The sequence below is a fragment of the Lissotriton helveticus genome, chromosome 6 (assembly GCF_964261635.1).
Source record: "Lissotriton helveticus chromosome 6, aLisHel1.1, whole genome shotgun sequence".
Classification (NCBI taxonomy): Eukaryota; Metazoa; Chordata; class Amphibia; order Caudata; family Salamandridae; genus Lissotriton; species Lissotriton helveticus.
Window position 1 is genome coordinate 777,108,232 of NC_136067.1, and position 27,535 is coordinate 777,135,766.

The 27,535-nt window shown below is 44.7% G+C and overlaps 1 protein-coding gene across 1 annotated transcript; it reads right to left on the reverse strand.

Annotated features, from left to right (window-relative positions):
* Nucleotides 1-1,877: 1,877 nt before the first annotated feature.
* Nucleotides 1,878-8,787, reverse strand: PNRC1 (proline rich nuclear receptor coactivator 1). The gene is made up of 2 exons (XM_078648284.1): nucleotides 8,318-8,787; nucleotides 1,878-3,058 (listed from the first exon to the last, which is right to left on the reverse strand). Exons 1-2 carry the CDS (start codon nucleotides 8,609-8,611, stop codon nucleotides 2,609-2,611), a joined length of 744 nt encoding a protein of 247 aa, XP_078504410.1. The 5' UTR covers nucleotides 8,612-8,787; the 3' UTR covers nucleotides 1,878-2,608.
* Nucleotides 8,788-27,535: the final 18,748 nt, after the last annotated feature.

Genomic DNA, 27,535 nt, shown 5'->3' on the forward strand with positions numbered 1-27,535 from the left:
TTCATGAAGTAGCCAAGTGCCTCACAAACCTGTCTTTTATTTCAAGGCCGGCATTGTTAGGAGGCTTCTCTCTGTGCCACCAGGAGTATCCCTCTGTTGCTTAAAACGTCTATCCTCTTACGGGAGTACTCTTTGATCTGTGCTTGCCTCATGGAATAGTACGCTCACCACTGCTTCTCCCTTACCTCAAGGGTCCTCAGGACCAATTCCTCACAAGCCTTGCACACCTCAAACTTATGGACCTTGGGTAGACAAAAGTTTCACATTGTGCTTGTGGGCAACCTTGTGGTGGCAGCTTGGCCACAATCTAAAAAGGGTGTTTTTCAAGTCGAAAAACACCAGCAACTGTGGCTGTACGTTCCCTGACCTAAGTGGTGAGAGCCCCAGTGCAAAACTTGTGTTACAACTGTTTTTTTCAGTGTTCTTCAGCGAACGCTGTCGTTCTCTGTAAAGGGTCCTTTCTTTCTCACAGTTTGAACTCCTCCTCCATCTTCTCAGTGTTCTGTGCCCTCCTTCTAAACCCAACAGCAGAAAAAAAGAATACAACAATGACAACCACGCAAACGGGCTTCGCAGGCATGCGTGTGACATCATTAGGAAGCACAAGCCCCAAATGGCCAGCAACAGCTGGGGTTGGGAGAGACACTGCCAGACCCAACCAGCTGATGGCAGAATAATACAAAACATGTGAATCCCTAAAAGATTCACTCCCCACAACAAGAACAACACTGTTTGATAAACTGATGGTTAGGGAGCTGACCTCCATTCAGGAAGCAGCAGCACACATACAGCCCATGTATTGCAACTGAAGGCTGCGCCAAAGGATCGAATCAGTGTAGTTATGTGGGCTCAGCAAGGTGGTTAAGCAAAGCATTGGGCACATCACAAATGACAGGTTTAAAAATAGACTGAAACGTGCCAAGCATAACAGCAGTCATTTCCTAAACTGGTGTGCCAGTCAATGGCATGTTTCTCCACCCCGATCACAGACCTCTCCAGTAGAGAGGAGTGAGTCTCAAAAGCAGCAGAAAATCCCGATAAAGCATTATGGCGGAACCACACTTCTCAAAACTGCAGCTGCAAAAAGATCTTCAGGGTTCAGCCATCTCCTAAAACTGTTAGTACTACAAACTGATCACGTTATACCCGTTCTGTTGCAAAGGGCCATATTCGAGCTCCTGCCTAACCCCTATTCTGCATCAAACATGTACGAAACATTGCTGACAGGCTCCTGAAATCACATTTAACAGTGCACTTCATATCACTCTTCAACTGCCAAAGGGCTATCCATGGACTTAGTGTTCCGCCACCAGTATCCAACTGTACCAGCCAACTTTCTGCAAATACTAATACAGGTGGAGGATGATCAGTCACTTTTGACATCCTCTGGAAGGCCTCCCAAGAAGATCCACCCTGCTTCAAAACTTCTGAACTCTTGATCTGCAGGACAATATTCGCTAACTTACTATTCCATAACAAACCAATTTAAGACCCTGCAGCAAATACTCGAAGAAGGCAGTAAAGTCACACTTGACCACCTCATCCATTATCCCCTCTACCAGAGACCTAATAGGAGCCATCTTCTCACCAATTCCCCTACCCCCTTTACAATTTGCAGATGCATCTAGTCGCACACAAAACGAATGATGCATCACCCATTCTGCAGCCACCAACCTTCACAGCATTCATTCCTTCCTTAATTCCTTGAAAGATGCCCTCCATCTAATGTGCGCAAACTTTTAAACACCAAAAGGCCACAACAGCAAACATTGTAGTCTATCAAAACGTGATTAGCATGACATTCGTTGTCCAACTCATCTCCATGACCCAAATAAATAAATATTTTTAAAAAAGAAAAAAAGAAGAAGATGCGCATGTTGGGGAGGCCTGATTGTTTCTTTTATTATTTTTTTAGTTTAGTGGTAGCCAATTGTATTACTTGGGAAGTCCTTCTGTACTACTTCATTCTCTTCGACATCCATTGGTGAAATGTTGCAAGTAGGGAAAACTCATGAAATGTCATTTCTTATCCAAAAAAAATAGAAGAATCAACACCATCCAGGCTGATGTTACAGTAGGTGTAAGAAGTTGATAATTGCTCCTTAACTTCTTATGATCCACATAGGTAGCAACAAAAACTCACATTCCTTCTCAAATTCAGTGCCATGTAGCTAAATCCATCGATCCAATTGCAGGCTGCACAGCTATCCTCGGTAGTGCATTTGGAGCAGCTGTGCAGACCTTAACCAACATTGAAATCTTTAAAAGTAACTTGGTGCCTTGTGCAAAGAAAAGTCACTTCATGTAGTTGTTCACATTGAAGTTTCACAGTTATATACAAAATGTCTGCCTTTTGACAGTCCAAAATACATACTTCATAATAAAACTAAAATTTACATAAGAGTATGAACAGGTATATATACAAATTACAGTGTGTACAGCATTTATACAACCATAAAAAAATATATTACAAGGTTTTTATGTCAGAAATGCATGGTGGCAGTCTTTCATTATTCTCCCTTGCAACAAAGAAGAGCTCAGAGTGCTTCTAGGGTGAAATTAATGGAGTCACAAAAATAGTTGACAGTAAGTACGTGCAGGACGGAGCTCATGACTGGACTTTCAAGAGAGTTTTTAAATGAGAAGCCATAAGTTCCTTGCACTGGTCGGAATGATGTACAAGAGTTGTTCCCACCCAATGTCTGGGTGGCTTCGGGAGGACACTGGGTGATGGTGGGTCGCTGAATTTAGCACCAGCATAACTTATTCCCTTTTCACTCAATTCAGAAAAAATGTTAACTTTCTTTAATTGGATTTCACTCAAATTGTCAGCGCAGTGCAGAGGTTTCTTCTCCCGTTTTTTAAGAATATCGTAAAAAGTTGAGTCCTGTATTGAGTCATTTTCGTTTCTTTTCGAAAATGCTGTCTTGACCGAGGGGAGATTACTTTTGCCTTTCGGTCGGTTTATGTTCAGTTGTTCACATTTGTGACTGCTCTGGTTAGACTGGGCGTGTGTTACTGTAATCTTCTCCAGTTTGCCAATCTTGTTTTTTAACACCTGTGGAGGGGGAAAAAGTTACAATTAATCCAGATTCATTTTTACAGTCTTGTTGCCAAGAAAAATGCAAATCCACGTTCTCTTTAATCATAGGTGTGGACCACTATTAAAAAGAATGGTTTGAAATGCTTCCTGCCTTATGACAACGTACAGTAAAAATCTTATTGATAAATTTCCCTTTACAATTCCCACCCAAAAAAAAATACAGTTTTCCTTTTTCAAAAGCAGTCGACAAGATCTAATAAGCGTTCACAAAGCTCAATAGTTATGCCTTTTCACTGCTAATGCAAGCCTATTGTCTTTGCCAAAGCTATGCAAAGGAGCACAGGAGTGGTAGGAATTGAGAGAGCTACAAGAATTTTGCGGTGGGGTTTTAAAAAATTAAAATCACCTCTCTATGCTGTTGAACATTGTGCTAAAGTGGTTTATGGAACTTCCCAAAACTACCGCACCGTCATGACATCATACACTCCCTCCAGAAATCTACCCTCCCACAGCAAACCTTACTGGTCATACCAACATTCCTGTGTGCGGATCTTAAACTCTGGTTTCCATATCTTTTAGGGCATTATCACTGAAATACACTGCCTGCTGGTATTTGTGCCTGCCCTCGGTTAATGGCTTTAAAACCAGTCTAAAGAGCCAGCTCGCAAAACTGGAGGAAGAACACACAAAGACATACATCACATCTAAAAAAATCCACAAGTCCAGCTGGGCGGGGGGCTGTATAACGTAACCTAATTGTCGATAATCTTGCAGTGTGTGCTAGCTTCTTATACATACTAGCATTTAAAAATGAGCCAACACTTTCATGGAATGTTATCCTGTATCTGTGTAGAACTGAAATTCTTTTCAAAGAGACTGCCTCAAGTGTCCTGGGGTCATGCCTCGGTCCCACCCTGTTTAACCTTTATGTTGCTCTATTGGCAAAATTGATGCGATCCTGAGATAGTTGTCCTATAAGGACGACACCCAAATTATAGTATCTGACGACTCGGCACTGGTGGTGGACAAGTTTAAATCATGCATGAGTGAAGTCAGTACCTGGATGAAGGAGAACTGGCTTAAACTTAACGCTGAGAAGGTTGGGTGGTCTTTGGGGCAGATAATCCTGTTTAACGGAAGGGGGAAAAAAGCGATAACATTGGCTGCTGCATTATTTTCTTTTTAAATATATTTACCGATCCCAGACAGCAGACTCAACTTGGACCCTCAAATAAAAAAAAAAACTTTTATTTTGCGCAAACCATTTTTTGGAATGCAAATGACCCCGTAAAGAGGGATATGTGAAGTGGTAGGACATAGGTGCAGGGGGGTCGTAACCAGGAGGAGAAAGCAGCACTTAAGAGCAAGGGAAAAAAACATGCACTATTGTGAAGTATTTAAAGAAAATCGTCCTTAAATGTAGTGGAAAGATACAAGTCACCCAATCAATAGGATTGTAAAGGGGCTATGCTCCTGGGAAGGGACAACAAGTAAAGGAAGGCCAGCCACAAAATAAAAAGCAAGCAAATGACTGACAACAAAACCGACGAATAGTAACCAATAGATAGGCACCAGGTTCATTGCAAGGTTTTGGTACGGTCCACGAATGGGTTTTCGAAAACAGACCGCTATGACAAGTGTGCAGGTGAAACCTTAAAGGGCACCCAATCCAGTGCCCACAGAGGAAAGGGATTTCTAGCTCATTCAGACTAACCATGATGTTGTGCATTCTAGTCTACTGAAAGTTACACAGCTTAATGCAAAACCTCTTTGCTTTTGAGAAAAACATATTTCTAGACAGAGTATTCCCACCCCATATGCAGAACTACAGAGGAAGCAGGTGCATGCACCGTACAAGTTTTCTACATCTTGTGCGGATCACGAGAGCCACACAATCAGTGGTTCGTGCGACTGCAAGACAAGGGCATGTAGGGTAACAATGCGGATATTTGAAGATGTAAAGCTTTCAAATTAACTGCGACTCGTGCAGAATTCTAATACACATGGGCAGTTAATGTTATTAGAACCTTCTTTTGATAGCTCACTGTTTAATAATTCTTTTTTTAAACTGTTTATATCTATGTATTTTATCATTGTGCTTGTACATATTTTATCTGCACTTTTATGGTCAATTACCGAAATAAAGTTATCAAAAGTAAGTTATTAGAATACAATCTTCTTTAGAAATGCTCTAAATGAGGCCGAATGCGTTTCCATAGTCAATTGTTTGACAGAACGAACATAAGCAATAAACCAATTTTACAGTTGAAGGTATGTTTGCCATTCACGGATTCCTTATATCTTATTTGGTATGTAAACGCTGATATTTGGAACACAAATACTGGCATAAGAACTGAGGTGGCAAGTAGCATTAAATGTAGTTTTAGTAGGAAACAAGCCGGAGAAGTTGAATTTAGTTTTTGACATGGATGCCGATTTGTAAACAAGAAACACATGAACTATTAAATAGACTGACACCAGTTTGGTTTCACGAAATACAAATTGCTTCAGAGAGTCAAGGAAAGTATTCCTTGTTTTTGGCCAGCACTGATGCTCTCAGTACAGCACTGGTCAATGCTAAATAATGCACATTCCAACAGTTTCTATTTGAGGAAACTACAAACATCCAAATGCAGCACTCCCTCGCCTGAAATAGCATACAGCTTAATATGGGGACACACCTACCCGCCTTCCCAATAGCAACGAACCCTGCTAAAAGGCTTGGTTCAATCCTGCCAACTGACTCGCCTTTGGCTAAAGGGTTATGGCTATCAAAACAAAGAACAATGAACGCAATAAAGAAATAAATATGAGCTTTGGGAATCTCCAAAGCTTGGCCACTTCGTGCAGTGCGTCTGATTGACAGTTTACGTCAGCGGGGAGGTGGGGAGGTGGGGCTTTCAAGTAGGAGGCAAACACTGCTCGTTGCTGGGTTAATCTGCTCTGTCATTGGTTGTAAGAGCAGCCAATCTGGGAAGAGCAGTTATTATACACCCGCGCTCTCTCTGGGGAGGGATGGAAGTTCCACCAGTGCAGAGGGGACTTCCAGGAGCAGCTCATCTCAATCGCGGATACCTCACAGCTGAAAAAGTTTTTGTTTTTTTTTTTACAGTTTTAGATTGCGCGAACTCGCCCCCAAGGTATTGGAGCCCTGCACATGACCAACAGTTACGTTACACTTGACACATTCATTTTGGTAGGCATAGAGAGATTAAGTGACTTGCCCCAAATCACAGGATGTTGAGCCGACGCAGCGGCAAGAACCGGGTTCCCCTGTTCTAAGGTCGGCAGATCTGTCTACACTAGGCTAACAGATTCAAATGCACAAGAGGAAAAATTAAGAATCGTGAGCCACACTGCCCTTTGCTTCCGAGTTACCTTCTCGTGCACTTACAGGACTCATTTTATACTTCTAGTTCGTGTCCTGTGCGTCCTTGCTTTACAACTGGTGGTTTAACAAAACAGTGACACTATCCACATGTAGCATCGCATCTCCTCTCACCACTGCCATACAAGCAGTACTCCATTTTAATTAAGGAACCCATAAACATACGTGTTAGTTTAGTGTAGTCACCTTCTTCTGTACGTTATTTAAAACGCTAAATCCATATTACGTTACCCCAGTTTGGAGAGGAATGTTTTAAAGCCCGGGTGTTAGACGAGAGCTGAAATCCACTCTGCCGGAGTATGTGGGCGTGGCCGGCAAGGGATCTGGTAACCTTTGAGTCGGCTCGCTATCCCTGGACACAACTGGAGGTAGTAGACATTCAGGAAGAAACTCATGGATTTCAGAGAATTAAGCTTTAACATCAGTGGGGGTTGAGGACTGAGTGTTTTTAAGTGAGAGACTTGGGGGGCGACAGGGCATGGAAACTTAAATGACTTTCGAAAGGAGCAGGTTTGTGTTTGCCTTGATGCTTAAAGGGCATGTTTCAGGATAGGAATAAAGTGACTGTAATAATGAGGAAATAAGTTTAGGCTGTAAGGCGTATTCCAGGTTGAGTGCAATTAAATGCTGGTCTGTTCCGACAACAAGGTGATGGGGGGGGGGGGGGGGGGGGGATGTTCGAATTAATCTTAACCATTGCCGATCATTGGGTACTGTATTCCAGTCCCTCGATTTTCGCCCACGTTGCCACTGTACATTGGGGCCCTCATTAGACAAAGTGTATTGCCCTTGCTACACACTTTCTAATTAACAATGGACGTTTATTGCACTAGGTATCAAGATGACGGTTTTGCCACCGAATTACTCATTGACACCTTTCACCTTCTCCAGCTACCCCAAAAGCATTATTCATACTCTTACCCCATCTGCCATTTATTCTCCGTCGCCCCTACCCAGACGGCATGGGGAAGAACCCCCTCCCCCCACCACCACTGGAAGCAGACGTAAAATCAAAAGAACATGATGCCGTGCAGACTACAACTGTCAAATACAGTAGTGCTGAGAAAAAGGAATATTGGAACCATCACACACGCACATTCACTAGGTAACCTCGATAGAACAGCTCCATCGCACTCCTGAAAGCAACCTCCATCAGGACTTCTCAACATACCTACTGAGCCTCCTACATAAAAGTCTGAAAGACGATGGTCTGTGGCCAAAGCCACTACGCGCAAACAGCAACGACACCACAAACAGGCCAACTGGCCATGTGCTCGGTGGAAGCGATCTGTACAAAAACTATCAAAGCACTGTCGCAAATGATCACACAACCCAGCAGCGTGGATATCTGTACCCAACCACACCAAGTTTAGTTAGTTAACAGCGCGCGAGTTTAGATACCAGTAACCCATCCCAGGTTAGACGGCAGTATCTACTCCCACGTTTAGCTCAGCAACTACTACCGATACCCCTACCCATCTTTAACCTAGAATACTAATGTTATCACCCACAACAATACCCGCGGCCCCAGGGTACTTTACACCACACCCCCTCCAGCCAGTTTGTTTAGAAACCAATAAAGCATGTATCTACGATCCATGTTCCCCATCTTTCAAGGTTAGTTACCAGTGCTCCCACTTCCGATCTGATGCTATAAGGCCTCCTCTCGATCTAGTTCAAGTACTAGTATAGTCTCAGGGCCATTTTAGTTTCCACAACAGTGGTTTTCCCAGGTTAAGTTTGGGCTTAAGTACTTTCAACACCAATAACCATCAAAAGTAGATTTCCAGAGACACCACCAGCACAAGCAAACAAGAATGTCGCCGCAGTGTAGGCACCACAGCCCTCAGTTGGGCCTCAGGCCCCCGCCAATTTCGCGCCCTCACCTCCTTGCGGCGCTGCTTGTAGTGTACGCCTCGGGGCTCCTCCGATGCCCCGCTCTTGGTGGGGGGCCCACCCGCCGGCCTCTCGGGGGCGCGGCTCTGAGGATCCTGGCTGCTCCGCCTCGACGGCCGGGATCGATGCCGTGTGGCAGGGGCTCCTCGCACCCTCCTTTCGCTGCCGGCGGCAGTGCGGTGGTACCTGCAGCTTCTAAGCGCCGACGTCGACTTCTTACTGGAAACGGGGCCGCCATCAGCCCGGAGCCGCCGGAGCGGGAGTCGGGGCTCCTCTGTGGCCATGTTCGGAGGCCGGGGCAGCTCCAGTGTTATGGAGGGTAGTAGGGAGGGGTCGGGATAGGTAGCTGCTCGCGGGTGGATGTTGTTATCTAGCCCGAAGAGGCAAAACTACTGCCCTTCCCTCCGAGAACTGCCTCTTTTGTGTGGAATGTTGGCAAACACAACAGGCTCCGCCTACCAGCTTAGCGCAAGCGCATCAGACGTGAAAAGGCGGGGCCACGTCGTTCTGTCTTCTTTGGGTCAGGCAAGACGTCATTCGTTTATTTCCTTTGTTCAAGGATAGGACATGCCATTTCCTGCCTGACTTTAACGTGGCCGCTGGATCAGTGAGCGAATTGTGTATTTTGTCTGCCTTTCTGGCCTCTTACCAAGCCCGGTCATGTGGTTCTAGAGCGCAGATGCGTGCTAGAGCTGCAAAGAAGTAAACAAACGAGTGGGCGCTGCTTGGTGGTGTGTCACCGACGAGTTGAACAAACAATTTCCCACGGCAATAATCGTGAAATAAAGCTCTTCTCTTTGATTTATGGTAGTTGCGCTGTATGTAGAAAGGAATGCGATATAACAGTAATTTTCCATTTTTTTCTTATACTTCTATCAGCCCCACCTCTTGCCAGAATGTACACACATCATGACACCGTCCCAACTTTATTTCTGGGCAAGCAAGCGCAAATAATAACAGAAATCTACCTGTTTAGCATGTACTGCATTTCCTTAATTAGGATCCTCAGCACAGGGTATCCATGTGACCCGAATGTGTAGGGACTGTCCCGGTTTTCAACATCATTCTAGCCAGTACATTTAGCAAGTAGACAATCGAGTGAACAAAGGAAATTTGTCACGCGCTCAAGTACAGAATGAGTTAGAAGCCCTCTACGGAAAATAATTAACAGAGAAGATCTGATGTGTAAAAGTTTGCATTTATTTATCCCTTATGTTTGTTTTCTACATTGGTGTTCTGTGGCCCTCAATTGATGCAAACGTGTGGTCTTGCTTCTGTGTTTCAGCAATGTCTCGGTTTTTGGTTTTCAAAGTCTGATCGCCATGGCTTAAAAAGAATGCATTTTGCAAGCTGCATGTGAACTTACACTACAGCTCGTTAAAAATAAATGCATCTCTGTTGACATCACTCATTCCTTAGGGCGTACCTCTTAGGCAATTGTGGGGAAGAATGACTTGTGTATTTTTAGTGTTTTGAGGGCCCAGAATGTGACAGAAAGCATTGTGAAAATGAAGTTGTTTTAAACTCACATTATACCCAGAATACGGTAGGCTGTCACAAAACGTGTAAAAAAAATTAGGTTTAAGAAAAAAAATGCTTTCAAATTATAGATTTTTTGTAATACACCATCAGACTGTACCTCGTGCAAACATTTGTATACGTGTCCATTACAATCACGCACTCCACAGCTCAGCAGCTGACACCCTTACAGTGCCTCTCACGTAGCATAGATCTATGTCATCACAAGGTTTCAAAGGGCTCCATCAATTAAAGCCAATACTAGCTTCCAAGCATTCTTTAGATATTCTGAATAACCAATTGCACACATTTGAATTTCTTTGAGGCTGAAGGCACACTGGCAAGAAGGATTGTTTCTTGTTTAACTGGCTATACCTCCCTCAGTGCCACATAACACAAGAAACCTACTGCCTTTCATTTCAGCTGAGGCATTTCAACAGTGGGAATTAACCATCCTGATTGGTTGTCTTTCAACAAACAGTAGGGAAACAGTTTTTGTTAAATTAAAAAAGCATGGCCCCCACAAATCCCACCCACTTAGACTGCTGGTTAAGAGTGAGGATGGATCACAGCTATGCCTACATCTCCATAACAACCTGTGCTAATCCCCTTTACCTGTTCTGAAATTAAATGGTTTTCTTGAAATAGAGGATTTTGCTGCCCCTTATCTGCTGTCTTCTGTAGCGAATGTCTGACTGTACCAGAATATAGGGCTGACCTTGATCCTATGGTTAAAAGTATTCTGTCCAATTTAAACTTTTATAAGTTACATTTTTTTGTGATGAGAAAATGTCTTCCGAAATCCAAAGTTGCACACTCTCTGTGAGACAATGCCAGCAAGTATTGTGGTGTATTACAGTGTACTGCTCATTGCAGGCAACCGTGTCAGAAGATCTGGATTAGCCAATTAATTGTGAAAATGAAGTTTGCTGGATCGTTACTCTCTAGGGGCAGTCCAAGAGATAAAGCGCCCATGTTCTCAGTAGCATTGCCATTTTACAACTTCACCAGTTGCTTCTCAGCTTTCATCCACAAAGAAAAACTCTGCCCATCTCAGTCACAATACAATGAGCCATTAAGGTTCAACAATATGTGCGTCAATCTTCTTTCCTTTCAGTGATGGCAAGGAAAAGCAGCATACATTTTTCTAGAATGTTCCTCATGTCGTTCACATGTTGGTTGTCGGATTTCAGACCTACTTCATCAGCCATGGCACAGCTTATCAGCATACCAGTACCCATATTTTGTCAGGAAAACGTTTGTGATGGTGATGCTTTATTTAACATGCAGCTACGTGAAAATTGAAGTTATCTAAGGGATAAACACACATGTAAATATTGTGAGCCTAAACACTGCCATCATTATTATTGGGCACCACAAATATTTCTTCACACTTTATTATTTTTTCAACATTAATATGACCCAAGCGTGATAAAATTCATCCAGCTTATTTATCACAAATTCCCAAAACATCTGGATTGATTTTATAGTTCTCGTAATGTTTTATTCTATAGTTCAACATAATTCATTGTAAAAACTTTCACCAAACAGCCTCCTTTTGGAGTAGAGTTTACATTAGCATAATTTGCCAACCAACATCTTACAGTCCCTGTATACATAATTCAAGGGGGCTACAATTAATTCTAGTGTTCAACTTAACACCTGGAGATAGTTTACATAGAAGGGTCGGTATTACTCCGACAACCCTTTGTCCTTAACAACTCAGGAGAGTCCTTTAATGACATCAATCATTGTTTGACTACTCCCAAAAAGTAGGACTTACATTTCCCAATATTGACAAAGGCATTATTGTTAGTCAGTGTATTTAGGTATGTATTTATCACTTTGGGAATTTAACTAGTCTGTGTGTCACCATTACCTTCCCTACAAGGGCCTAACATGATACAAATACCGTACCTTCTACTTGAAGGGCTCCAGACTGCCCTCCGACTACAAAAAGATCCCCCTTTTTCACATAGTTGTTATCTGCCAGGTTCCATAGGGGTCAGTCAGGCTATACAATCAATCATGCCATTTGTATAGCGCATTACTCACCCAGGAGGGTCTCAAGGCACTTGGGGGGAGGGGTATGCTACTGCATACTTTGATTAATTCATAGTATATATAACATGCAGAGCACCGTTAGCATGTAATCCCTCTGTTAATTAAATAAGACATACTGAGTACCATTAATTTTTTATGCCAAGAAGGAATATCGTTTTTTACATGCTACATATACCACTGAGTATATTAATGTTAGTGATGAGAGAGTAAATCAGTTAGTAACACATAGACCAAACAGGTCTTTGTTGATGTCTTTAATAACTGTATACCTTCTGGTGTTGGTGATATACAATTATTGTCTTTACATAATATATATACCACACTAGTTGATTAAGTAGTTAAGGGCCTGGTGTAGAGTTTGGATGATGTGTGACATCTACCAAAAGCGGTGCATGTCCCATTTGCCATATTTAGCTTGCATAGACACCAATACCCTAAATAGGTCTGTCAACTCTAAATCCAACCCTAGGAGGCAGGTCATATTTGGCATCAGGCAAAAACAGTAACCAAATGCCAGCTGTGGAACTCCTTGAACCTTTAAGGCAACGACCAATGTCACAAACTAGCAGCTTGGACAGCATTCATACGTACAACATAGCAGTAAAATGAATTAGCACCACTCTATAGAAATAACATAAATAATGTACAAACACAGAAACAAATTGCACCGCAAAATACAATAAAAAAACATAAATATGCGATAAAGCAGCACGCACACATTGTTTCTTCCTGCTATAATATTTTAAAGCACTCTTAGGATTTATAATTTCGGAGACAATGCATGTGTTTGCTTGTGTTTCCATCAGCAACTTGTCAAATCGATGATTAATGCTGACAGAAACATTTTTTCCCATCCTGGGGCGTTTACGTTCTGAAAGGTCATAGCAAAAAAAGGGTATATGTTAAGCTAGAGGGGAGTGTGATATGAAGATGATGGTATTGTTGTAAGATTGAGAATTTTTACTTCCACGCGTGCCCAGGGGAACACTAATTTAATTTTCCTTCAGGTGTTACTAAATCTCATAACATAGGGGAAACTGTCAGTTGTCCCCAGAGGTATTCGTTGTTTTACAGTTTGCAACCTGTCAGCTCTAAACCAGTTGGCAATTATGAAATACGAACTTCGAGCAATACGGGTGTGTTTGTTGCATCATCGTCCTCCTATTGTGACATGAATACACACTCTCATTGCGTCACCGTCGGGCAGCTGTGACACGATCTCGCCTATTTCCTAAGACTTCCTTTTTCAAAGCTGCTTCCCTTTTTTTTTTAAGTCGAATGTGGCCATTTTGCTGCTATTTTCACCTGTGTGTCTGCCATAGAGGACTACGCACATTTCTTTTTTTTTTTATTTCAAAAATTTTTATTGAAATGAATAAGGTAAGTTTAGCATATACATGGTATACATTAGTGCCCGGTGGTGGCCAGAGCACGAGAGAGAGAAAGAAGAGAGAGAAAAGAGAGAGGAGGGGGGGGGGGGGGGGGGCGCTATCGTTTTAGGTATTCGTCTAGAGCTGCCCACATGTTCTCTTTGGCTGTATGGTTCGCTGCCTTGTGTTTGGCAGTGATATTGTCTGCTGCTCGGAGGAATGTTACCCAGTTGAACCAGCGCTTGAAGGTGGCTTTGCTGGCGGACTTCCAGTACTGCAGAATATTTTTGACCGCTGCCGTTAGGAGCATGTCAACCAAATCTCGCATTTCTTTGGATTCGAGTTGTGGCTCTAGGAAGCCGGTGACTATTCCTGCAAGCCCCCTTTGCATCTGGCAGCCAGTGATCGAGTCTATTAGGTCGTATACTTTCCCCCAGAACGCTTTGATTTTAGGACATTCGTATAGCATGTGGGCCAGGTCTCCCCTTGCTGTGTGGCAGTTCCAGCACTCGCTGTTGTCGGTGGCCCCTACTCTCTCTAGTTTCGCCGGTGTCCAGTGTAGTCTGTGTAGTACCCAGAACTTTGTTTGTGCTAGCTGTGGTGTGATCTTGTTTTTGGACGCCGATGTCCATAATTTGGCCTTCTCTTCTTCACTCAGTGGTCTGCGGATGGTTCCCTCCCAGAACGCTATTGTTTTGTCATTGAGGGTGGTGGTGCGTGGTGTGGTTATTTTGTAGATCTGCGCTGTTTGGTGGCCTGTTGCGTTGAGGTTCTGTGCGTACTGTATGATTGTTGGTTTGTGTTTGGAGAGGTTTGCCTTGGTGATGGCTGCTTTGATTCTTAGGAACTCATAGAATTCCTTGTCTGGCAGGCCCGTTGTGTGTTGGATCATCTTGTAGGTGAGTGGGTTGTTCCCTGTCTCTAGTTGCGCCGGTGTGGTTATGCCTCTGCTTAGCCATTCTTTGCTGCCTAGCGTTTTCCCTTTGTATGTGATCCTGGAGTTGTACCATAATGACTCCCATTTGGAGTTCCTGATGCTTACTTCTAGTTCTTTATCTAATCTCAGTAGGGCTATTTTCGTGTTCCGTATTATTGAGTTTTTTGCTTCTGGATGTTTGTTTGCCGTGAGGGCCATTATTGGGTCAGCTCCACCTAGAATTCTCCTCTCTAGCTCGAGCCATACTGGCACATAATCTGGTGTTGGCGCTACCCAGTGTAGCCCTTGTTTGGCCAGACATGCTGACTGGAAGACCTTGTAGTTTGTGAGGTTCAGCCCCCCTTGTTCTTTTTTCAGCCTGAGTTTTGCTAGACTTATTCTAGGTTTCTTTCCCCCCCATAGGAACAGGTTAATGGCTTTGTCAATTTGTTTGTGGAAGTCTGTCGTTAGTAATAGCGGTAGCATGGACAGGGGGTAGTTGAGCATCGGGGTGATCATCATCTTAACCGTCTCTACTCTCCCCCACCAGCTTACGAATTTGGGTCCCCAAGTGTCTAGTTTCGATTTGATCTTTTTCAGCATTGCTTCCTCATTATGCTCTTCCGTTTCGCCGCTTTAATCGCTGGTTCCGTTTCGCCGCTTTAATCGCTGGTTGTTTGTCCGGGGTCACGGAGCTCACGAACTTAGGCAACCGCCTGCGCTGCCATCCAAGCCACGCCCCCGACTACGCACATTTCTTAATGCTTATTACACGCCTCGTTTAAAAGTTTCGGTGAGCAACTCATGAGTGTCCATATTTTGCCCACAACGTCATGTGTATATATATGTTCACACATAAAATGCAACAGAAAAATAAGAGTCAAGCGAAAAGGTGATTAAAAAAAATTCTGTACAGCGTTGCCTGTCCCTTCCATTTTATTTTACGTCCTTGCATTTCTTTTATTTTATCCCTTTTCAGCAAATAATGCGCTCGATTTATTTTATTTTATTCTTTTCAGCAAATAATGCGGTCGTTCTGTGCCTTTAGAGGCGTTTTTATTGAGAACAATTGCTTTTCATTTGTTTTTGTTTACATTCAGATCACTTTTTTGTGTTAAAGAGAAGCTCAGAGAACAAGTCCTTACATGCCTGAAAAGAAGCAAATGAAACGAGGGGTGCAGAAACCGCGTCTTCAAACACTGTGTTGATGAGCGGCGCATTCACATCTGCCTGCTATTTGAGTTCCTATACCCTGTCTACGCATGGAAACACGATCTTGTGTGACTGGAGGTCGGGTGTAATACATTCTTCCCACGGCCCTCTAGCACACAAAGAGCGCTCTGTAGGGCGAGCTAAAAGGTGTGAGAGCGCGACCCTTTGTGAAACACCCTCTGTCATTCATCCGCCACCCTGTGGTGATTTGATCTGTCGGCGCCCCGCTGACTGACTGTTGTTGGTGTGTCGGTGTTGAACGGTGTCTGCGGGTAACACCCTCATTCTGGTGCTAATCTGTCCACCTGTTCGCCAATACAGACGAACAATCACTGGAGTAAACACTTCTGTGTACTCGGCACCGGGCTACAATGCCGAGCGAGAGACAGCAGGAACCGAGCAAGACAGAGGGCGGCTGCAAACACGACGAAGGACAGGGTAGCCAGCCGTTCAGAGAGACGATGCTATCTATCCTACCAGCGAATAAGAAAATGAGACAATATCCTGCACCATTTATAGGTACATCACAATAATATGCACAATAAACGATGCAGCAGGTGCAGTGGCGCCGGGACCTCAGGCTGTGGAATGCCCACTGAAGATCAAATATGGCGCCCTTGCTTTTATAACTCACTAGGGGAAAGCGGCCTATTTTCCTTTGTTTGTTTTAGGGCCCGTTGCAATCTAATTTCGCCACAGATCCTAGTTTAATCATACTACAATGCATTACGTCCTTACATTTACGTTTGTCATGCTTTCCTCGAGCAGAAGCGAATTCCAATGCGAAGGGGAACCGAAATCCATAGCCAGGGGGCTGTCTGTATTGTCTGTTAATAGTAATAGTTTGTATTCAATGTCTTTTCAGTCATTCCGACATCTATGGGGTGTGTTATTTACAGCATGTAGCTCTGTGATGCTCACCTTCTGTGATCAGCGGACATCCACTGTAGGAAAAACTAACGTACTTCAAAATAAAAGTGGGAAAGGTCGAGTCTTTCTTCCTCAAATAGGTCGTTTAGTTAGTTTACAATTGTATGTGTGCAACAGGTGAAGTGGCACCGGGGCCCCGAGGTCTGAGGGCGCCCACTCAATGTTAATTATTGTATAATTCAAACAGTAGCCGAGGACCCATTTCCTCCCTTGCACCAGGTCCACGCTATTGGTGTACAACATCCTACTTTCCAATACATTTTCCAGATTATCACCTATTTTAATATTTGAGGCGCTGTACTGTTGGAGCATATATAAATGCGCAGGGGCAAGGGGCTAGCACGCCTACCATACTAATTAAATAGGAACTAAACACAAGGAATCCCAATTATTTACAATACACATTTTTGAACTCTTCACTGCCAATATCCACTCTACCATTGCTCGTGACCCCTTATCTTGCCCCTCCCCACTCCTATCGTCCTGTACCCTTTCCTATGATTTCCTTACAATTCTATCCCACTATCCTTGAACCCACTTCTCTCAATCCGTCTCCGCCTCCTCTCTTAAGTGTCCGCCCCACCACTCTTTTGCACTCTTGCTTTGTAGCTAAGTTTGCACTGTACAAATCCCAATATTTGTGTACATACATATGAGGGGCTTTGAAAGACAGGGCGGTGTACTAACCTGCTGCACTGGTCTACTACCAAAGTGGACCCATCAAAACCTGAAAAAAAATATGTTTGAAATTTAAAGATGCAGAATAGGGCCAGAATAATCCTTCAAACTACAAGCAAACCCCATTTTACTTTTTACCATACCTAGGGTTTCTGTGAATAGAGGGATATCCTATAAGTTTACCCTAAGGTATTTTTTAGCTGGATCCTTGTAATTAACCAGGAGTAATAATTTATCAAGAACTCCCTCATATTTATGAGATTGAGTCCACACCGGTAGTACCATTTTACCAGGGTGGGGTGAGGAAGCCTTTGATGAAGCATGCCAGATTACGGGCCTCCAGGGAGGACCTGTCTTGGCAGTCCGGCTGGACTGTTCCCATGAGGAGCAGAGTCAAGACTGATTTGTATATGGCTGGATCTAAACTGGGATAGCATGGTGAGCAAAAGAAAAAAAAAATTGTGTGTCTTTTGTTTTCTCGCCCTAAGTGCGCTGGGTATGCCCAGACGTGGGGCCCGGGCTCACTGTGCCACTGGATTCAAGCTAGCCTGGCTGTTGCGGGGTGATACCCCGAAACCGGTCCCAGGATGCTTGTTCCTGGTCCAGGGAGAACCTCGCTTGGCAGTTCAGGCTGGACTGCTCCCAGGGTTTTAAGTGGTATGAAAAAACTGGGGGGGTCTATCCAAAGGGGCGTGGCCAATGTAGTTAAGGGCGTAGCTTAAAAACACATAAGCTAGAAATCTGTGCTTAGCATAGTGTGCCGCCCGATTTGTATTTTGCTGTTTCTGTAATTGCATCCAGATATATGATACAACAAGTAACATCATACCTACAAGAAGTCAGGACTGTTGGATTTGTCAATAGTTGTTAGTTGCATAAGCTAAATAAGTAGCAACTATGATTTGTATATAATATTGAAAAAGTTTCCACTGAAAGCCCTGGTGACACCACAACAATGTTACTGCTCCTGAGTTTCAAAAAGAGAAGGGAAATCCAGAGAGAAAATGACTCTCTTTATAGGATTTCCCTTCCCCTTCAACGCTCACCTGGCATGATGTCCTGCCATAACTTCTCTACTACTGAGAAGTGAGCAGTGTGAGCATGCGCACATCGATATGCTGCTGTCACTGCAGTCTGGAAAAATACGGACCGCCTGTGCCAGGGCACAAAATAGAGGACGATAGAGACCCATTTCGAGCCCCCTTTAAAACACTGTGGGTGCTCTGCACTGGTGAGACCCGGTCCACTTAAATCCCTGACTGTTCCCAGGAGGAGCACTGTCAAGACTGATTTGCATATGGCCGGCTCTAAACTGAAGGTTGATTAGACAAATCTATCAGTTCTCAGTTGCTGCAAAACTCTCACTTTTGAGTTTTGAGAAAAACTAACTGTGTGGAATCCTACCTGACCTCGCATTTGAAGAGTGATACCTGGGGCATAGCTTCCATTGGTGCAGCAGGTGCAGTGGCACAGGGGCCCAGAAGTTAGAGGGGCCCTCTGAACCCTGATTATTGCTGTATTTCACAGTTTAAACAGCGGCCAGGAGGCCCTTGCACTGGGGCCAAAGACACATTGGCTATGCCACTGGTCGATACTCCACTTATCTCTGCCCTCACAGGATCAAGACAAGACTACTGCAACTCGCTTTATCATGGTATTGTGAAACACCACCCTCACTGCTTTCAGTCCATTCAGAATCACGCAGTCAGAATAGTGAATGTTTAGAGATACATAGCACTTTTGCTATCTTCAGACAGCTTGACTCACCATTCATGTTAAGACTCTGCTTGGTGAATCACTGTAGCATAGTCATAACAGCTCTGCTCCACTTCCTTCTCTTTGCATTTCAGAAAGAGGATGTGGCCTCACGTCCAGAGCAGCTGACTTTGGAGCTGAGGAACCAGGTTTGAGCCTCTGTGTCAGTTTTGCATCCAGTGATTCTGGGCAAATCACTTAATCTCACTTGAGCTCATCGCAGCCACCGATGACATCAGGACCTTGATGGACAACCGAGAGACAGCCACCCTCATCCTCCTGGACCTCTCGGCAGCCTTTGATACCGTCTGCCACCGCACCCTAATCACCCGCCTCTACAACTCTGGGATCCAAGGAAAGGCCCTGGACTGGATCACATCATTCCTCTCCGACAGAACCCAGAGAGTCCGCCTCCCTCCCTTCCGCTCCGACGCCACCAAGATCATCTGCGGCGTACCCCAGGGCTCCTCACTCAGCCCGACCCTCTTCAACATCTACATGAGCCCCCTCGCCACCATCGCATGCAGACACATCAACATCCTCTCCGACGCCGATGACACCCAACTGATACTCTCCCTTACCAAAGACCCTCTCACCGCCAAAGCCAACATCCAGGACGGAATGAAAGATGTCACAGAATGGATGAAGCACAGCCGTCTGAAGCTCAACTCGGACAAGACGGAGGTCCTCATCCTCGGACAATCCCCATCCGCCTGGGACGACTCCTGGTGGCCCACGACGCTGGGCCCCGCACCGACACCCACGGACCACGCTTGCAACTTGGGATTCATCCTGGACTCCTCCCTCATGATGACCAAGCAATTCAACGCAGTCTCGTCCTTATGCTTCAACACCTTGCGCATGCTCCGTAAGATCTTCTGGTGGATCCCCACCGAAACCAGAAAGACGGTCACCCAGGCCCTCGTCACAAGCCGACTGGACTACAGGAACGCCCTCTACGCAGGAACCACAGCCAAACTTCAGAAACGGCTTCAGCGCATACAGAACGCCTCCGCACGACTCATCCTTGACATCCCTCGCCGCAACCACATATCCGCCCACCTGAGAAACCTGCACTGGCTCCCCGTCAGCAAGAGGATCACGTTCAGGCTGCTCACCCATGCACACAAAGCACTCCACAATATGGGCCCCGAATACCTCAACAACCGCCTCTCGTTCCACACCCCCACCCGCCAGCTCCGCTCCACCAGCCTCGCCCTCACCACCGTCCCACGGATTCGCAGAGCCACCACCGGAGGAAGATCGTTCTCCTACCTGGCAGCCAAGACATGGAACTCCCTCCCCGCACACCTACGACTGACCCAGGACCATCTCGCCTTCAGGAGACACCTCAAGATCTGGATATTCGAGCAGTAGCGCCCCCCCCCCTTTAGCGCCTTGATACCCTCACGGGTGAGTAGCGCGCTCTACAAATGTATTGATTGATTGATTGATGTGCCTCCCAAAAATGAATGTGTCTTTGTGTAACGTAACTGGTGCTCAGGTAAGGCGCTCAAAATACCTTCGGATCGAGTACGCGCTATATAAATCTGCAAAAAAAGACAAAGGTTTAATCTTTTCCTTTGCTTTTGTTAAGAGGGTTTGTCCTTCAAACTGCCTTCCAAGCACCAAGTGACCGAATGCTTGCCTGAAGGGCTTTACAAAACACACCTGACAGAACATCACTTCTTAAAATACTGTTTAGTGGATTTTTTTTAATATGCTGTTTTTGGGGTATTAAAACTGGAAAGTGATAGAGGAGGGAGGAATAGAACAACGGGCTGCTACCTAAACATGAATGGAGACAATGAAGTGTCATAAGATGAAAGGAAAATGAATAAGAGAGAAGCAGATGACAGAGATGAATGAGTGAAAGGGTTATGGCAAGCATGGTGGTGAAGGAGGAGGCCGAGAAAGGGACAGAAGAGCACTAAGTGGGCTGTCATTGATAAGCATAGGCCATGCTTAATTTGTAAAAGAATGAGTGCCCGTGCCCAAAGCTCGGCTCAGAAGCCCTCGGCTGGTGTGAATACCAAGGCAGTGGTGTCCTGAATCAATTTTTTGCCTTTTTAATCCACCACCAGACACTCCATGCCATTTTTGATCAATGTTGCAGGTTCCTGCTTTCTCCCTTTGTTAAATTTTTTCCATCTTTCTCCTCCTTTGTATTTCCACCTTGTGTGCTTTCCCACTCTTGCTCTCTGTAAATGTGTGATGTGGAAAAATAAGTCTTGCCCTCCAGGGCCGGACTGGCTGTAGCTCGCACCGGAGGGGTGGGAAGTCAGTTTTGTGCCTTTGAGGGCCGGTTTTGTCACTGGGGGCCAGTTTTGCAGCGGTGCGGCAAAATCACCCTCCTGTAACAAAAGCGGGAGCAGTGCTTCTTGCTAGCACCCCTGTTTCTAGGGCCGGTCAAGCAGCAATCTGCCAGGGGTGGTTGCTGTTACCAGTCCGGCCCTGCTGCCCTCCAGAAATGAGTGCTGGTGGCCCCCACTGGCAACCACCAGCTCAAATTAAGCACTGGGTATGACTAATTTCAGAATCATTAATATGTACGGACCGGTGGTTGATGATCCCACACCTTTTATACAAATGCTTTCTATTCTGCGATCCTGGCCCGACACAGCAGTACTATGGGGAGGGGACCTCAACACACATCTAGACCCACTAGCAGACAAATCTAATCCGTCAGGGGCTCGTACACTTAAAGTTGCCCAATGTATTCTTGATGCAATGTCAGAGCTAGGCCTGATAGATGTCTGGCGACTGCAGAATGGACAGATTCAGGAAGGCAAGCATATCACACCCGCCCACAACAGCTGGTCTCGGTTGGACTACTGGCTGCTTAATGAAGACGCAAACAACTGGGTTACTCACACACACATATTGCCCCGCACCTTGTCGGATCATAATCCTGTTCTTCTACAGTTGCGTATCCCTACTAATCTCCATCGCCCCTTCACATGGCGCTTCCGTGCTGAAGCACTCCTTCATCCCATTTTTAACGAAGCTATTAGGATTGCCATAGTTCATTATTTTGTTGAAAACACGGTCACGGTGGACAGTCAGGCATCTCTCTGGGAAGCATTCAAGGTGACAATAAGAGGAGTCTGTATAGGCACTACATCAGGCATACTGAAGGACATAAGAGGGCAACTCTCCAAAACAGAGGCAGCACTGGAAGGGCTGGAAAAAGAGTACTGGGCGGCGCCATCTAATGCGTTACTCGCCCGCATACAAGAACTGCTGGAAGATTTATGACAAATTAGCTGTAATGGAGGCGCGCTATAGAGGGAGGAGACATGTGGCCAGGGCGTATGATGAAGGGGGAAGACCGGGCAGGGTCCTAACCGCCAAACTACTGTTTCGTGAAAATCATAATCAGATTGACAAGATTGTTGACAGCAGTGGGTCAGAACACTTCACCCCACAAGCTATTGTAGAGCAGTCAGGGAATACTATTAGGCATTATACACCACACAAGGCTGTGCAGCTGAAGACACCATGGCATGGTTATCAGATGCACATCGAAAATACTTACCCCTGCCTATAGATGCCTATAGATGAATCAGATGTCAAAAAGGCTATCCTTTCCCTTCCTAACGGTACGGCCCCCGGACCAGATGGTCTGACAGCAGAGTTCTATAAAACATATGTGGACCTCCTGGTGCCCCATCTCCTGGAAATGTACGCAGAGGCACATGAATCCGGAAGCCTACCCCCCTCGCTAAGGCAAGCCATGATAATCACACTTCTTAAAAAAGACAAACCCCCTACCTCAGTAGAATCTTACCGCCCCTTATCGCTGATCAATCAAGACGCTAAAATATTGGCAAAAATACTAGCTACAAAGATTCAACCTTTGATGCCTATTCTCGTGCTCCCGGATCAATCTGGATTTATACCAGAAACATCCACTTCCCACAATTTGGTACTATTTTTTCCATGTTCCATATTCTTAACCCTGACTTGCCAGCGGCCGCTATCATGCTTGATGCGGCTAAAGCATTTGACTCTATAGAGTGGGGGTACATGTTTCATGTTCTACACAAGATGGGATTCCCTAGTGTCATACTACAGTGGATCCAGATCTTATACATGGACACGACAGCCAGGGTGCGTGTGGGTGGTCACGCCTCCACACCACTCCAGATAAAACGTGGCACCAGACAGGGCTGTCCCTTATCCCCTCTCCTATTTGCCCTATTGCTTGAACTGCTTGCATGTTAGATTCGGCAAAGACACGGAGCATCTGCCCTCAATTTTAGGCACCGACCTGTCGGCATTTCCATGTATGCGGATGACATGGTCTTGTTTATCAGAGATCCTCAACAACACATGTCCCCTGTTCTTCGAGAATACATAAAATTTGGTCTGTTCTCTGGTCTCACAATCAATTGGGAAAAGTCAGTCATCATACCATTAGCCACGATCACACCCCGGCCTTACCTGGAATACCCCTTAGAATGGACAACGGACCCAGTTGAATACTTGGGTGTCTGGGTACATCGTGATCTCGAAGTAGTAATCCGGGAGAACTATGGTGGAGCACACAACGTATTGGAGCAACAAGTGAATCGATAGATGCACTTGCCCGAATCGCTGGCAGATCGTATTGCTGTGATAAAAATGGTTGTACTTCCCCGCTTTCTATGTCTTTTTAGCAATATACCAATAAAACAAACTCAACACTTTTTTAAAACAGTAAGGACTCTTCTCCTAAGATTAATCTGAAGTACAGGGCAACCGAGAATTAGCTGGCATACGCTGACACCACCATATGATAAGGGTGGTTTTACAGCACCAGATTTTTATGCATATTATCTATGTGCTCAAGCCCAATATGCATATTATTGATTCCGACCACACTCCTTTACGCCACATGTGGCGGTGGAAGATGGTGATGCCTATCCGACCCCACTTGGCAGCTACTGACACATATGAATAGGCACACGCCGAAGATGGAAATCAACACACTAGACATGACCGTGGCTGCATGGCAGGCGATTGGTAATCAAGCACGCAAATTACCTCTGTATGCACCCGCACTTCCCCTGGCCCACCATGCCACCTTATCGGTCACTCAGGAGGCAGGATCTCTAAAATCTCTCAAAAAAGGTGGCTTCGCTCAAATGGGCAATACCTTGAAAATAGCGACCTAGAATACATACAAAACCCTACATCCTTATTTCAGTATACCTGCTACTGCCTTAAACAGGCCATACGAAATCACTACCCTGGCTTTCCTACTGAAACCCCGTCACTCCAATCTTTGCAGCTGCTCCTGGTGCTGCCCACAAAGAAAAAATGTGTTACTAGATTATACAGGGCAGTTCATGACGACACGAGCAGAGGGCCTGACAAAAGCCTAAATAAGTGGAATGAAATCTTAGACCCACAAATTCCCGAGGAAGAATGGGAGTGAATATGCCAATTAACAGGCCGCCTTACTCCCAATGGGAATCTACGCATTATTCATTTTAAATTCCGACACCAGATATATTATACCCCTTCCAAGCTACATAGAATGGGCCTCAGGGAATCGGATCAATGTAAACGTTGTAGGCAACTACATTCTGACTCCATACACCTTGCTTGGAGCTGTAGCCTGGTATTCAAATACTGGGAGGGAGTGCTGGACCGTCTACACACCATGACGGGCGCGCTGTTACCCTGCACACCTCTTGTATGCTTACTACACCACATCACACATCTGAAAGGTACCATGGGTAGATTTGTCAAAGTTTCCTTCAACTAGCAAAGCGCCGCATCTTATTCACGTGGGACAGTGCTCTTGACCCAAAATTGGAGGGTTGGATGAAAGACATGGTATATTGTAGAGAAAATCTGGCAACATACGCTGAAGAACTGCCTGTAACGTCTAGGCCAAAGGACATCTGGGGTCCACTTGAACAATTTCTTGCTATTCCGACACCTGAATGCGATGATGACCACTCTTAAATAACTGAGTGAATTGTTGTAGTATTGTGTAGTTGCGCTCACTGTGACATAACTGCAAGGTTTATGTGTTAGTCATAAAACAATCTCTGATCACTGTGGATGTACTTGCTATTGTAATAATGACGTCTCATGTTCGCCACGAATACACTGCAGCTGTTGGTAGTGAATGTATATTAAGCTATAACTCAATAAAAATAATTTTTAAAAAAGTGAAGTTTAAAGAACAATGTGTGGAAAAATGAGAAAGCACCTCACGTGCGCACCACCAGAGGAGCTACTGGCAGGTTCTTAGCAGCTTGCCCACGTTTGTATCATCATCTGTGACTTTCTCAACACAGCATGTTGTAAACCACTTCAAGGAAGTGGTTTACAACATTCTGTGTTTTTAATGTTGAGCAAGCTCACCCTTCAGATTAAAAAGGGTATAACCATATATGTGAGTTGAGACCAATTTTACTGTTAGTCGAGACCTTCTGTCTCGTGTTTTTCATGGGGTCTTCATTTGCTTTTTCTGTTTCCTGTAGTGATATGTTGATCACAATGTACACCTCTTGACACCTTTCTGACTGGACACAATTTTTTTTTTCTATATGAGAAAGTCACCGATGATGATAAAAACGTGGGCAAGTTGGTGAGAACCTGCCAGTAGCTCCTCTGGTGGTGCGCACATGAGTTGCTTTCTCATTTTTCCACACATTTTTCTTTGTGATACACATACACTTAATTGTAGAGGGTATGTTGTTATACGAGTGATCTAACCTACACCCTTTCCCCCTTTTTAAATAAAAATATTAGAGAGATGGGCACAAAGGACGGGATCAGTTTGTATAACTGAGTAGCAGCGGTTGGGTTGAGGTAGAAACCCCCTACACCAGTCTTACTTAGAATACATGGGTGTTGCCCGACAACGCCAGATCTTTTGTGTTTAAATATTTGATGACTGGAGAGTGATCTGGCGTACACTTTCCCTCTTCAGCTCCTGGCCATTTTTTCATCGAATCTTTTTTTTGTGTAAATTTTTTATTCAGTTTAATTGTCGTAATTTACGAATTTTTGGTAATTGTACATTTTTTGTCTGGCTCCACCATATTGGTAACCAACATAGTTTTTTCATTACCTGAAAAAAGCGTTATATTCTTATCAGATAGGTATTTTTTTGCATTTTGTCCAGTCCCCAAAGTGACATTTTGGATATCTGGATTCATTAAGGCTGCATTCTACAATAGGAACATTCACTGAGGTCACCTTGACAACGCCCACTTGCATCGGCAACGAGAAGCCTTTCGCCTACTGTATGGGAAAAGATTCGGTGTCAGACTCAAACCACATATAAAATGGGGGGACACACATCTAGATCATACCTTGATCTGCTGAACCGTATACCCTCTAGCTCTCTCACTCAGTGGGCCCCCTGGGGTCTAGAGCCTTTTCAACTAGATGGATCTCTTCAACCTGCCACAGCACAGTATGTTTCAAATCAGTGTTCATGCCTTTAATGAATACAAAAATGACCTATCCAGGGCTACTAACATCTGCTGTGATCTGTCTGGGGTTACAAGTTCACAGGCTTAGCTTTCATCTTTTGTGGTCGGAATATTGATTACCAATTTATTGACACTTTTTTTTTGAGCAACACAGTATGGTGCAGAGCGCTATATAAAACAGATAATTATATTATACTTACCATTGGAAAACATGGTATGTGTGATCTACCTCTCATTGCATTCAACCTCTCATAGCCCCCCAAAAATCGGGAAAGGGTGTAAATAGGGGTTAATTAAAAAAATGTCAGTGCTTTTTAGGTCTCGCCTGAGCCAGCGCGCATGCGCTGCTCTGCGAGACTTTTAAGTAAGGGCTTCTTAACTTTAAACACACGCTCGTGCGTGTGCTTTTTAAAAAAAATCACACCTATTGGCCTTTGCATGGGTCTTTCTAAGAAAGACAGCGGGTGCATGGCCTGCCTTCTTTCTGCCTTGGCCTAGGGTCAGCGGGGGCGAGCAGCAGTACCATCTGTTACCAACTATCTTAATTGGAAACAGATGGTGTTCGATCTGGCTCTGGTGCAAATTCCTTTTAGCGCGCACGCAGCACTCCCAGGCTTTTTTAGGTTTTGACTGGCCATGCGCTTTGCGCATGTGCCAAAAAAACCTCTTGAGTTGTGTGTGTGGGTCGGGATACGCCCCCTCCTCCGATTGGCTAGCTCCATAAATGGAGGCTAGCCATTGGACGAGGGGCCTGTCCGTCAATGCCGGACCAGATTCGGGGGCGTTCCCGAGATTCTTTGGCTTTTGCTGACGTCACGCGACGTCAGCCAAAAGCCGGGAACGCCCCCGAATCTGTCCCGGCATTGAGCCGGCACCCGCCTTCCGATGCAGCATTTTCATTGTTACTATAAGCTTGTTTATTTTATACGTTTTAGCGTTGTGGACATGAAAAAGGACTGAAATGATGTACATATATGTGAATATCCATTTTAGAGTTAGGTCCTTTGCTGGATGTGTTTTATTTCATGGGAGTAAAGTATACCGAATTCACGCTGGTTTCTCTTTATTTTAATGAGGCGAAAACAGACTAATTTGTGCGGTGATAAATGTCCCAGCGGCGAGCATGCTACTTTTTTTTATTTAATGACAGCCTCATTAGATGAAGTTATTTATTTAGAGCTTCCCATGTGTTACCTATTATAGGGCACCGACCCCCACTGTGAAACCACTAACTTTCCACTTTCCGACCAGAAAAGTGCACCCGGGATCACAGCATCGCCTAATTGTGCACTTCCCGCGGCAGCGAAAGGCCACGAGGCAGCA

Coding starts and splice junctions, on each gene's coding strand:
- PNRC1 (XM_078648284.1), bottom strand. CDS start 8,611: ATGGCCACAGAGGAGCCCCGACTCCCGCTCCGGCGGCTCCGGGCTGAT. Junction 3,059..8,317: donor ACAAGCAGCGCCGCAAGGAG/GTGAGGGCGCGA, acceptor CCCCCTCCACAG/GTGTTAAAAAACAAGATTGG.